Genomic DNA, 14,026 nt, shown 5'->3' with positions numbered 1-14,026 from the left:
CTGATGGAAAATTGCAAGAAAATTATTTATTGAAATGCACCTGTAATTTAGGGTCTTCATGGAGATACATTACTTTTAGTTTTAGGGTTTTTTTTTTTTTCTGCTTTATCTCCCCAAACCCCCCCCCCCCCCCCGTCCATAGTTGTATATCTTAGTTGCAGGTAGGGTTTTTTTTTTTTTTTAGTTTAAAAACACTCTGGCACTCAAAAATTATTTTGACTATTTGCATTATATATAATACACATCCATTTTATGACCTAATCTGACTAATGTGTCTGTTTTAGGTCACTGAAATGATTCTGGAAATGTCTCTTGAAGTTTGGTAAGTGTGCTTACTTCATTGGATGGAAAATATTGTGAGTGATCCACTGACGTTTTAATTGTTGAAGAATATAATTTTAATATATGAAATAATTCTGACAAGTTTGAATATAAAAAAACATTAAATGCATTTTGCTTTTCTTTAGCTCTCTCCTAATAGGTACAACATTACAAAAGAAATCTAATATTCTTTGCTTAATTTTCCAGTAGTTTGGTGGTTAAATAATAGATGTCAGAATATGGGCTTTTAGAAAGAAACATCCCTCAAGTATATATCTATTCCCAGAGAAATGAACCTGGTTATTTAAGCCTATTTTCCATTGTTGATTCAGATAGATATTCAAAAATATAAAAGTGTACAGAAATAGGAACATATAAAGGAGGAAAACTGAAAATTGAGACTTTTTATTCATAGTGATCAGCAGGACTACAAATGGTAAAATTCCATGAAACATGTTGCTCTTTCAAAGTGGCCTCCAGAAATGACTGTTGGAAAATCATCTATTTACTTTCAAATGATGAGTCTGAGGGGAGTCAGCCCTGCCTTGAGAATTAGCTGATCTCTGATCCAAACTGAATCCAGCAGATCCCACCTCCCTCAACCTCTCTTTGAACTTCCCTGTTAAAGTGGGTTCAACCAAAGTTACTAGTACACACATTTTATTTACACAAACACCACATAAGTTAGTGTAACATCCTCATATCTTGTGATTTGCCGAATGAATGGTGATGGATACAATGACATTGGGTTTAGGTTTTCTTTCTCTTATTTTGATCCCTGGAACATATTGCGTAAATTATTGCGTAAATTACCATTGTTCCTTAATACATATCAGGAAGTATCAAAGGACAATCCTGCTTTTTGAATTTTATTTTGCATTACGTTGATTCTTGCTTAAAGTGGTATATTTTGGCATGAGATTAGAAATATTCTTGTTATTCGACCATGACAATAATGCTGCTTGTTTTAATGGGAAATAGTCTTCACTGATGTAAGTAGGACCATGTTATGTAAAAGAAATGGGCTTTAACAAAGCACAGTTGTCAAAAAATGTAGCAAAAACTCAGCTAAATAGTGTACATATGTCCAGAAGCAATTTGCTATGTATTTATAATGAACTTTAATCAAACTCTATTTTCATGCATTAATTTGTCTTGACTCTAACAGAAATGTTCTTTAAAGAAAAATTTTATTTTCCATGGAATGTCTTCCCTTAAAAATAAAATAAAATCAAGAAAGAAAATTAATTGAAGAGTTAAAAATAATACATAGAAGAAATAAAGGAACCATGCTTTTGTTACTATATTTTTAAAATTGCTCAAATATTTTGAATTTTATTTAGATACTTTTGTACTGATATCTTCTAAACATCTATGTTCATTGCTCTGTTAATGTAAGATAATGATCAGCACAGTGCATGACATGGAACATGAGTTCTAGAATGAGAAGTCCTGGATTTAAATCTACTGCTTGCTAATTATGTTAATGATTGAAAGATTTGTAATCACTTTTTTACTCATTTGTAAAATAGAAAAGAGTACTTTATAAGCATATCTATTGTGATGATTTAATGAGATGTTCTTTCTAAAGATCATATATCATAGGAAAGTTTCCCACGTGTACATCAAATGTCATAGTGGTACTCTTTGTAATAGTTAAAAAAATTGAAAGCAACCTTGATGTTCATGGATAAGTAAGTTATTCTATAACCACATAATAAAAATACTCAATAATAGTAAAAATGTTTGAATTAGTTCTATTTATATACACAGATGAATCTTAAAAACAAAATGTTCATTGGAAAAAAATAATTTGCAGAAAACATGCAATAGCATTTATAAAAAAGTCAATAGCATTTATAAAAAATTAAAAACCTGTAAAATGATTCTATATCTTAGAGACATAATATGTATTGTAAAATTATAAATAAATACATTGGAATAATAAAGAGCAAGTTGAAGGTAGTGGTTTCCTCTGAGGAGCAGAAAAGGAAATAAAAGTGAGGGAGAGTCACAGAGCCGACTGTGCAGGTAAGATTTTTATTTCTTAAAGTGGTTAGAAGATACTCAACCTAATATATTGTAATAACTAATAATAATAGAAAAAGACTTGACTTAAAAAAAGGCTAATTCACTCTCTTATTCTTTTCCCACCTTGTTACATAATCTTCATAATAATCTAATTTAATAGCTGTGTAGTCAGTGCTTTGATATACTGTATATAATGATCATTTCCTTATTACTGGATAATATGATTAAGTAATCTTTTCAAAATTTACAGTGACTTTACTTAAAGTAGATATCCAGAAATAGAATTTCTCAGTCAAAGGGATTACACATTTTAATTATTTTTAGTGCTCATTGCCTAATCACTTTTCCAAAGTGTTTTGCAAATTTATATTCCCAAAATGAATGTATGATAATAACAATGTTACTTTACCTTTTCCAGTGCTGGAAAATAGATATTTAAAATATTTTTTAAAATTACTAATTTAATAATGAGTATTTTTAAAATTTGCTATTGAAATGAAATATTTATTCTTTTATTTTCTATTATGAATCATACTTGCTCTTTTGTGAGTTATCCATATTTGTCCTTTGGGAAGTAGTAATTAAAATGTTATTTGTAATGATCAAATATCACTATAGAGAGGCTTTGCAGTCTCTTGTTCTATATTTTAAAGGAAGAATTACACTGAATTAACAGAAATCACTTAAATTTAATTGACTCTGAAGAGAAGGACTTACTTTTATGGTAAAGAGACAGTATTTTATTAGTGATCTTCTTGCTTTCCACATTTTGCATTTATTCACATCACAACATAAATTGCTCGGGGTTTTTTTTTTTTTAGTATTTTTAAATTCAGTAGCTGGTTTTAGAATTCAGTATTAGGACCTGGTGGTTTGTGAGGCATTATTGCATAATGGAAAGTATATCACATTTGCTCTGTGATTCTAACCTCTCAGTTTTTTCCTTCTATAATATGGACTTGTAAAAGTAATACGATAGTGTATAATAACGTGTAATATTGACTCCCACCCCTGTTGCAGCGGTCCGTATGTAATACCTAATGTGGTTTCTGGCATGGTATAGGTATCCGAGGGATTGCTGCTGCCGTGATTAGAAAGGAAGGGTATATAATGAAGGGTTCTGAAATCCACCAGTCATAAACTCATTTGTGGTTGTCCAAAGTTCTACCATTAGAAGTTCCTTCCTTTGTCACAGGAGGCCATCCATTAGCCAAGGTGATTCATTAAGAGAGTACTTCTCAAGTGTGCTCCTCAGGGCACAGACTCTGGGATATTAGTGTTGTGCTGTGGAGGAATGGGGCCTGGAGAGTCAGGGAAGGAATGCTTGGTCAGGTAAATTTGGGAAATTCTGTGCCAGAATTAACAGATCTAAACAGGTTTCTTTTCTGAAGCACTTCCCAAAGTCTTTACTATAGTAATATGCAGTTTATCAGGGCTTGTTTGTTTGCTTATTGATTTTTTTCTAAAACACTTGATAGTCCTTGTTTTCTGAAAACATGCCTGGGAACGTGCTGCTTTAAGATAGCCATCATTTTATACTCTTGTTTCAGGTCCCCTCCTAGGTAATGGCTTGAGGGAAGCAGTGAGCATGTGTCAGTGTAGCTCCCAGGGCCTTGCAGGGACCGGCTGATGTAGAACAAGGCTACCTGGGACATTGGCTCATGCCCATCTGTTTTACACACAGTTCGTCCCCAGACCTCCGATTTAGCATGGCTCTGTGTGATCAGGAGAAAGCTTTCAGACAACAGAGAAAAGAGAACATAAAGGAAAACATGAAGAAACTCCTGGGTCCAAAGAAGAGTGAAGGCTTGTATTCAACACGTGATGTGAGTTGAAAATTTTTCAATTGTGATTGCAATTTAATAAGAATTTTGTTTGTGCTTTCTCCCAAATTTCACCCAAATATGGAAATATTGAGATTGAGCATTATTTCTTTTTTTTTTTAAGATAAGGTAAGTGTTTCCTATATGGAAACTGGTTGAGGAAGATCATCACAAATGCTGCCCATATTTAGTAATATTTATCAGATATCGTTTTTAAAAGGAGCATAGGCATACTTATGCACAAACGTTCATTTCATTAGTAGGAGAAGTTTAGCTTCAGATATAAAAGGATCATTGAATTAATTTTACTATAGACTAAGATTCAACAGCTGTAGGAATTATCATTACTGAACAAGAAGAAAATGTTATAAATCTTGCTAATGATAACACAGTTAACGAAAATAGATAGATGTGGATAGGAGAGAGAAAAGGAAATGTTCCAAATTCTTAATATTTCACAGCAGGGTATTAAAAGGTATTATCCAAAATTGATCAAGTAGTTAAAAATAATGTTTTCATAATCCTAATTATAGGGCGATCTTAAAACATTTCTGTGAACAAATATTGAAAGTACAATTCTTTAATTGTACTTCAACTTCTTTTACTTCCCTTCAATTTCAATAAAGTAAAGGCATTTATTATCCAATAACTTGTATTGTATAATCCAGTTTTTGCCTGTCTATCCCTTCACCATTCTATCTATCAATCATCTGTCTACCTACCTACTTATTTGTCCATTAGTCCATCCGTCCATCTATCCATCCGTTAGTCTATCTTTCTATCTGAAATCTACAAAAATAATTTGCTGCTATAGTTGCTAAGACCACATATTTGCATATTTGCAAGTTGCTAAGAGAGTAGATCCTAAAAGTCCTTATCACAAGAAAAAAAAATTAACTGTGTATGGAGCGATAGATGTTAACTAGACTTATTGTGATGATCATTTCACAATATATACAAATATCAAATCTTACATTGTACATTTGAAACTAATATAATGTTATATGTCAATTATACTTCAATTTAAAAAATTAAAAAAATAAATTACAATGTTACTCATCAAATGATAATAATGAAATTTCTTCTTAGTGATATATCAGGTAACTTTTTACTTATTTCTTTGAGATTTTTGTTTAACTGAATGTTTTAAATGAACATTATTTTTCGAAAGATAATATTTTTATTAAATGCGTAAGTAAATATATATATGTATACACTCCCATACATGCACACACAGACCAGGGATTCAAGATTATTGTAAATTAAGGGCGAAATACAGTTGGAAATGAGACATCAATTCTGAGTAAGAGAGCCAGCAGGGCACCCCTGCCCTACATGTGATTGCAGATTTCCAAATGTGTTTTTAGGTGGGGGGAGGGTAGAAAGCCAGTCTACTGCTGTTGGAGGGGCTTTTGTTATTATGGAAGCAGACTCGAAGACAAAATGTTGCTTATGGGGAATTTTTGCTAAAAGGAAGGGGGAAAAGTGAACCCTCCATCGAAGTCTGTATTAAAAAAAGAGAGACTTCTCTTCAGGTCTCCATCCTGCTTGTCACTCTACAGATCCCTGGTATCACTCATGGCTGATTATGGTCTCAGGTTAATTAGTCCTTGAAGGCACTTCCGTCTCTGCATATTGCTCAGAAGTTCCTAGCTTCCTGGGCAGTTTTTTTGTTTCTGTTTTTTTTTTTTTTAAATCTATAATAAACCTTTCAGCCCCAGTTCTACAGTTTTCTTTTTGTCCCCGTACTTGTTTGGTATTGTTTTACTCTTGGGGCGGAGAAATAATATTTCAAGTTCTTTTCCTTTCTGTCGTTTGCCATTTGTTAAGACACTGCTGGGAACTGGAGATGAACAAAGCTGAAATGGTTGATGCTGGGCAGTCACTTTCCGTGTTGCCTTTAAAGCCTAGTTGTAGAGAAAGACATTTAAGCAGATAGAACAGTGATGTGTTAAGTCTTTAAAAAAGAGATGTGAATGGAAGTACACACTCTCTCTGTAGTAGAGGTGATGCTGGTGGGGTTCAGGACACACCACCCCAAGATATGGCACCTTGGCATACGGAATATTTTAAGCTGAAGATGTTTGAGCAAACAGCAGAAGCAGGAAAGTCTCTCTGAATTTCCCTCACCTTTTCTGTGAGGGAGGTCCTAAGACCCGCACGTGTGAGGCGCCCTCCCTGCTCCTGGAGGACAGGAGCATCCTGATCTTCAAAACACAACCGAACAAACAGGCCTTGCTGAGTTTCCTCCACTTTACTATGCTGAGCTCTCACTCTCTGACCTATATTTCTACACGACTGCCCACTCTTCATCAAGCCTAGCATACAAAGATTCAGGTCTCCCTGTTCCTTCAGATCTTCATTTCCTTATGAAGGCTCCGTGTTAGGTAAAACTTAAATAAATTCGTATGCTGTTCTGTTAATCTCTCTGTCACTTTAATTTTCAGACCTAGCCAGGAACTTTAAGAAGGTTCACAAAGAAGGATTTCCTCCCTACAATGGAAAGTCCTTTTAGAGGGGAAGACCATTGGGCAGGCCTTGAGGAATGAGCTTGCTAGAAGAAAAAGCAGGAAATGGAAACCTCTGTAAATTCCTGGCCCTCAGCTTCATCTGGGAGACCCTGTCTTGCAGTCTCAGTGTCTCCCTGATTTGTGGCTCTCCAGTTATTTGTAACAATTACTTCCTTCACTCCCGGTAATCCACCTTCTGCTCCCCTTACAAACGACAGACTTGCCTCCTAATCAAAAAGAAAATAAGAATCGTTGGATGAAAAATCCTTCATTCCCTGCAGTGGCACTGACATACTCCATAAGTGATGCTTATCTTTGCCACTCCCCTCTGAGTTCAATGGAGGGAACAGCCCTTTCCTTTCACATGCAGATCAACATCAGATAAGGTTCCCAACTGGGAACCCAACTCTATCAATTGTCCAGTACCCCCAGGGCTCCTCCCCGCATTTATTTCTGCTTCCATTTCCGTATGAATTTTTCCTGTAAAAATATAAATATGTTCTAAACTCAGATACAAAGAGGAAAAAAGCAACAGCAAACATCCCGTGGAAGGTACGTTCTCTTCTCCCTTGTGCTCTACTTCTCTCCTTATCTTCGCAGAGGAACCTCTCCAAAATTTTCTGCACAATCTCCTATCTCATTCTACTTCCTCACCTTCCTCAGGCTTCTCCCCTCATCATTCTACTGCTGCTGCTCCGCTAGTCACCAGGACTAACTAATAAACGCGAAGGATCTTCTGGCCCTGTCTTACCTGACCCTGCAACTGCAAATGACAAACGTCTCCCTACTTTCAGAAATATTCTCTACCCTTCACTTACTACCTTCTCTTTGGTTTTATCATGCCTCCGTGGTTCCCTTTACCAGACCTTTGTCCTCGGTGCATTATTTAAATATAAGAGTTCTTCAAAACTCAGCCTTGGGCCCTCTTTCTCCTCATTCTGCCCTCTACTTAAGAATTTTCTCAGGGCCGGCTCCGTGGCTGAGTGGTTAAGTTTGTGCACTCCGCTGCAGCGGCCCAGGGTTCGGATCCTGGGCATGGACATGGCACCGCTCGTCAGGCCACGTTGAGGTGGCGTCCCATATCCCACAGCTAGAGGGACCTGCGACTAAGATATACAACTGTTGCGGCCGGGGGCGGGGGGGGGGGGGCGGTAAAGTAGGAAGATTGGCAACAGTTGTTAGCCCAGGTGCCAATCTTTAAAAAAAAAAAAAAGAATTTTCTCTCCCTTTCATGATGTCACCCAACACTGTGTGCTGATAACTTTCACGTGAACATCAATGATCTAGAATCTGTCTTCTGAGCTTCAGATCTGAATATCTTTGTACCTACTTCATTTCTTCTCAAACTTCATGGCTCAAACTCAGCATGTCTAACTCTGAACACAAAATCTGATTCTATCAACCCCAAGCTTAAAATTCTTCTACTGCTCTTAGGATCTTGGACCCACAGCTTCTCTCCAACTTCATTTCGTGCAGTTCATCCCAAATTTACCAACCCTCCCCAACCAAATAAGTACTTCTTGGTTCCATGTCTCCACAGAACCCTTTCCCAACTGGCGCTCCTGTGTGCATTGTTTCCTCTCACTGCAGTATGCTTCCTGTGTCCCACTCCTCTCTCACCCCACTCCCCTTTTGGTTCACTGACACCCGCCCATCCTTTAATCAGTGCCTGTGCCTCTTCTTCTGGCACAGACTCTCCCTGTCACCAGCTCCTCCCTCCCTCCCCCAAGTTAGATCTCTCAGTTATATTCTCTTATGGTACAAATATGCTCATTATCTTCTCAGCATTTACCACAATTGTACTTAAAAAATACTTGTAAAAATATTCATCGAATGTCTTTTTTTCTCCACTAGAATGTAAGTTTCACAAGGAGCAGGGCCGTGTCTGTGTTCTTCACCTTTATATTCCCAGCAGCTAGCATAGCTTCTAGCACATGGCAGATCCTCAGTAAGTCTTCAGGACACAGACTTAGGCAGCGGCCTGGCATTGCATCCAGGGGATGAATTAGCTAGAGAGAGAGATCCGGGGCTCAAAACTGAGGAACACCAGTGTCAGGTTGTTAGGGAGGAGACAAAGGCTGAGGAGGTTTGGGTGAAAAGATCCCAGTTTGAATTGTTCAATTAGAAACGTACATAGAGGGGCCAGCCCTGTGGCCGAGTGGTTAAGTTCGCGCGCTTCTCTGTGGTGGCCCAGGGTTTCGCCAGTTCGGATCCTGGGCACAGACATGGCACCGCTCATCAGGCCATGCTCAGGAGGCATCCCACACAGTACACACTGAAGGACCCACAGCTAAAGTATACAGCTATGTACTGGGGGGATTTGGGGAGAAGAAGAAGAAAGAAGGAAAAAAAAGGAAGATAGGCAGCAGTTGTTAGCTCAGGTGCCAATCTTTAAAAAAAAAAAGAAAGAAAGAAATGTACGTGAGAAATATTGGTGGAGATGGCCAGTTGGCCTTTGTTCTTAAGTTTTCCTTTTCAAAAGGAAAGTTTCTACCGCACCCACTAGGCAGGCACCCTCCCTTTTGTGGAAAGGAGTCTTCTGGGAAAATGAAACTTGGCCTAATGTTCATACAAATGGACTTGTCTGCAACAGATGGAGAATGAGGTAATTATGCTTTTCAGTGGGATCTTCAGAAATATTAAATTCATGGTTTTGGAAGTCATTCCTAGAATTAAAGTTTTGGTTTTGGTGTAGACTTTTTTCTCTTGGCAGAAATAATCGTTTTAGCTGTTTACAGCGCCACCCATTCCCATAACACAGGTACCATTTTCCCACTTTTCTGTTCCTCTTTGGCCAGGGGTCCCTTAAGCTCCCACTTCCCTTGCTCCCTGCCAAGACCTTCACTTTCTGTTTGGGCTTAAGGTATGGAAGAGAAGACTGTTGTGGCAGCTTGTCAGAGAGAGAACAGTCCTGCTCCGTGCTCAATACAGAGCTTGTGCCTGTCTTGTTCCCAGTTTTCAACAAACAGATAGCATCCAGTTTAAGACCTCAATGTCAGTTTAAGATATGGAATGAATTTTGGCACATTGCTTCACGTCTGTGCTTCACTCATAAAGTGAAGACAGTGTCTCTCATTGATGTAAAAGGATGAGTACTAATCCTTGTAAAGCATCTAGCACAATGCGTAAGGCACATAATAGTTACTCAATAAAAATAGTTGGTATTATACATGTTTGTGGGTGTTGCTGTTCTGTTGCATAACCCTGAGGGCAATAATTATCAAATTTAAGGAAAACTTAGCTTTCCTGTCTGGATAATGAATTAGTCAAATAGTTAAACTTTTTGATAACCCAAGAGTTTATTCTCTTAAGTACTAAGACTTTTTAAAAAATTATTCTCAGTAATAGCAGTTTTGAAAATTGATTGATTTTAATCATTGGGATGAAAGTCTTTCCTTGCCTAGATTGAACTGATTTGAGTTTCTCATGTCTGCTTCCTTTGCAATCAACTGCCATTTCTCCATGCTCTGTATGTTCCCTTGAAGTAATTTCTTCAGATCACCTGGTTCTCTTTAAGTTTATTGTTCTGGAATTCAAATTTGATAAGCAAGCTTGTGTTGTTAGAACACTGTCTCTGATTAGTGGAATTTCTCCATGAATAAGGGGCTGAGATCTTTCCTATGAGTAAGATCTGTAAGACTTTGTACATGGGGATTTTTGACATATTTGGGTTGTTCAGAGGCCATTCTTTTAAATTTTCTTTTTCCAAAATAGCTTTTGGTCAGATGAAGATTCCAGATTACAGTCTCTTATGTGAAGTAACATGCTACTTCACAGTTTTTATATCCCCTCGTAACTGACCACAGCAGAGCCAAGCTAAAATCTGGAATTAGAATAGTGGGGAAATGAGAGACATTTCTCCAAGAGGCAGTCTATGCTCTGAATCAACATCCAATATTGGTGCTGTTTCTCCCCAGGATTCATGGGTCCAGGGATCAAGGAGTGGAAGTAGGAGTGGCAGCACTTACTATTACACCTAGTGACCCACTACCAAAATGATTATTTCTTGTCTGCGTGACCTTATACTCTACTGGTTTAGAGGTCTTAGTCCCAAAGGGAGGAAGTTAAGACTCTGCCTGGCCACATTGGGCTTCTCATGCCTCTGACTCAATAGGCAAAGGAGGGAGCTGGTGGGGTGATTGATCATGACTATCAAAGGAAAATTGGACTGCTACTCCACGATGGAGGTAAGGAAGAGTATGTCTGGAATACAAGAGATCTCCTAGGGTGTCTCTTCGTATTACCATGCCCTGTGAGTAAAGTCAATGGAAATCTACAAGAACCCAATCCAGGCGGACTACTAAGGGCCCAGACCCTTCAGGAATGAAGCTCGGGCTGCCCACCAGGAAAAGAACCATGACCAGCTGAGGTGCTTGTTGAGGGCTTGAGGGCGAAGGAACACAGATTGGATAGTAGAAGAAGATGTTTATAAATATCAGCTATGACCAGGTGACCAGTTACAGAAATGAGAACTGTCGTTGTCGTGAGTATTTCTGCCTTAGTTTGTCATGAATGTTTGTGTGTGTCTATGTGTGTAGACATGCACAGAAACACAAAAACAGATTCACATTTAAGTTACGAGATACTGAGGAGAAGAATAAACATCATCCAAGGACTTTGCTTCTTCTTGGAAAAGCATTAGTGCATTTCCAGGTGTACACAGGATGGTCGTATCATGTTAGCCAGAAGAATGACCTTGTTATTGTCTGTAGTTGGAGATTAAATATGATTTAAAGGGGAGTATGTGGGTACCAAGTTGAGAAGGGATGGACTTGTGATGGTTAAATTTATGTGTCAACTTGGAGGATGTTTTTTGATGAGATTAATATTTAAATCTTTAAGTTAAATAAATAAATATTAAAAAGTGAAATGTGAGTAAGTGGATAGCTGTCCATAATGTGGGTGGGCTTCGTCCAATCACTTGAAGGCCCGAAGAGAACAAAAAGACCAATCTTCCCAAGCAAGAGAGAATTCTCCAGCAAATTGCCTTTGGACTTCAACTGCACCATCAGCTCTCCTGGGGCTCTGCCTGCCTGGCCGTACTGCAGATTGATTGATTGATTGATTGATTGATTTTTATTTATTTTTTTTTTGAGGAAGATTAGCCCTGAGCTAACATCTGCTGCCAATCCTCCTTTTTTTGCTGAGGAAGTCTGGCCCTGAGCTGACATCCATGTCCATCTTCCTCTACTTTATGTGTGGGATGCCTGCCACAGCATGGGTTGACAAACTGTGCATAGGTCCACACCCGGGATCTGAACTAATGAATCCCAGGCTGCCAAAGCGGAATGTGCGAACTTAACTGCTGTGCCACTGGGCCAGCCTCCATACTGCAGATTTAGACTTGCCATTCTTCATAATCACATAAGCCAATTCCTTATAAGTCTCTTTCCATATATATTAATATTCTATTATAATCTCCTTATAGTTTAATATCCCAATAGAATATATATATTCTATGTATATATATATATATCTCCTATTGGTTCTGTTTCTCTGGAGAACCTTGACTAATGCCGGAGCCAAGAAGGCAAAAGTCTTTATATAAATCTTGGACCTTAAAATGTATAAAAATGTAAAAATATCCTCGAGCTCCTCAGAATTCTCTTTTGCAATGGAGGAAATTAATAATATCCGCAAGCCCAAATATCAAGATAATTTAATAAAAAACACATGGTTTTTGGTAAATGAAAATTCATTTCCTGTAATCACATGAGAGAAGTATGAGAAATATTCATTGATATCATTTATACACAAATACTGTGCTATTAGGTCTAAATAGAACCTAAAAACCATCAGCAACATTTTTTTGTTGATTCTTTTAGATTTAGAGCCAGGACTAACAGCTGCACCTTATAACTCCCCAGTTATTTCTTTGAAAGTTGTTTCAGACTGACGAAAACTATTAAGACATCCAAATTTAGTCCTCATTTATTGCGTAAAATTGTGCTGATATTATCTGTTGTGACAAGTGGATCGGAAATATAATTTAGCTAAATATCAAGTGGTTTCTCTCTGTAAAGATTACTCTTTTCTTTCTGAACAATGAGAAAAGGAAGAGCATGAATTATAGTGTCAGTGACACTATATCTAATTTCTCTTCCTTTTTTTATAGTTAATAAAAATGCATCATTTTATAGAGTTATAATTCATATTCTATGTGTGTTATAGAATCTAGAATGTTACTAGTAGCAAAATCTTCAAGTTCATTAATTCTACCCAATATTTTTATGCCATAAGTAAACTGAGTCCAAAGAAGATTTTCTTTGCCTCAGGTTACAAAGTTAGTTGTAGAGAAAGCTTTCCGAGACAGAGTAGTGCATAGTGAATTAAGAGTTTTGGAGTTCAGGGGCCAGCCCCATGTAGTGGTGGTTAAGTTCTCTCCTTCAGTGGCCCATGTTTGCAGGTTCAGGTCCCTGGCATGGACCTACCCCACTTGTCAGCCATGCCCTGGTGGTGACCCACATATAAAGTGGTGGAAGATTGGCACAGATGTTAGTTCAGGGCTAATCTTCCTCAACAACAACAAAAAAGGCTTAGAACCAAACATCCATTGTGGGGACTGTAATACCAGCAAACAAAATACATCACAGTAAAAATACTACTTAAAAAGAAAAAAGAGTTTTAGAGTCTGACAGACTGAGCTTTGAATCCACATGACACCAGTTTCTAGTTTTGTGGAAATAGAAAAATTATCTTCTTTGTGCTTCAATTAATTTATCTTTAAAATAGAGGTAATAATGTATAATATAATGGTAATATATCTCCTAGAGTTGTGAAAATTAAATCATATGATGCATAAAATGAGATAAATTTATCTGCAATAGATGAAGGTGGTAATTATAATCTGCACAGTCATTCAATCATTTGATTATTCAGTTTTTATGTACAAATAGCTGACATTTTCTTTCACCTGATAGCAAGCCAAAAATCTGACTTAAAAATCTTACCTGGGGGCTGGCCCCGTGGCCAAGTGGTTAAGTTCATGCGCTCCGCTGCAGCAGCCCAGGGTTTCACTGGTTTGAATCCTGGGCGCAGACATGGCACTGCTCACCAGGCCACAGTGAGGCGGCATCCCACATGCCACAACTAGAAGGACACACAACTAAAATATGCAGCTACGTACTGGGAGGATTTGGGGAGACAAAGCAAAAAAAAAAAAAAAAAAATCTTACCTGAAAACCCTCTTCAAGAATTACTGCAAAGCAATAAGGAAAACAATGGGTTATATAATGTGTAAATTCCAGTTTAATAAATGGCTGTTTCCAGAAAATTCCTAACAACATAAAATAAACATCCATAAGTATGTGTTGGGCTACTGGCATATGACATGGAGAAGGA

The 14,026-nt window shown here is 37.5% G+C and overlaps 1 protein-coding gene across 6 annotated transcripts in view; it reads left to right on the top strand.

The window, feature by feature from the left end:
• The window catches only part of PLA2G4A (phospholipase A2 group IVA), a 149,297-nt gene that overhangs the window by 83,739 nt on the left and 51,532 nt on the right, over positions 1-14,026 (top strand). For all 6 annotated transcript variants that reach the window (XM_014865783.3, XM_070497087.1, XM_014865785.3 and 3 more), the window contains 2 exons: positions 285-322; positions 4,037-4,178. In XM_014865783.3, the coding sequence (XP_014721269.1) occupies positions 285-322; positions 4,037-4,178 (180 nt within the window). The remainder of the gene's footprint in view (positions 1-284; positions 323-4,036; positions 4,179-14,026) is intronic.

This window comes from Equus asinus, chromosome 25 (genome assembly GCF_041296235.1).
Source record: "Equus asinus isolate D_3611 breed Donkey chromosome 25, EquAss-T2T_v2, whole genome shotgun sequence".
Classification (NCBI taxonomy): Eukaryota; Metazoa; Chordata; class Mammalia; order Perissodactyla; family Equidae; genus Equus; species Equus asinus.
Note: the sequence above shows the minus strand (reverse complement) of the source record. Positions and strands in the feature narration are given on the sequence as shown.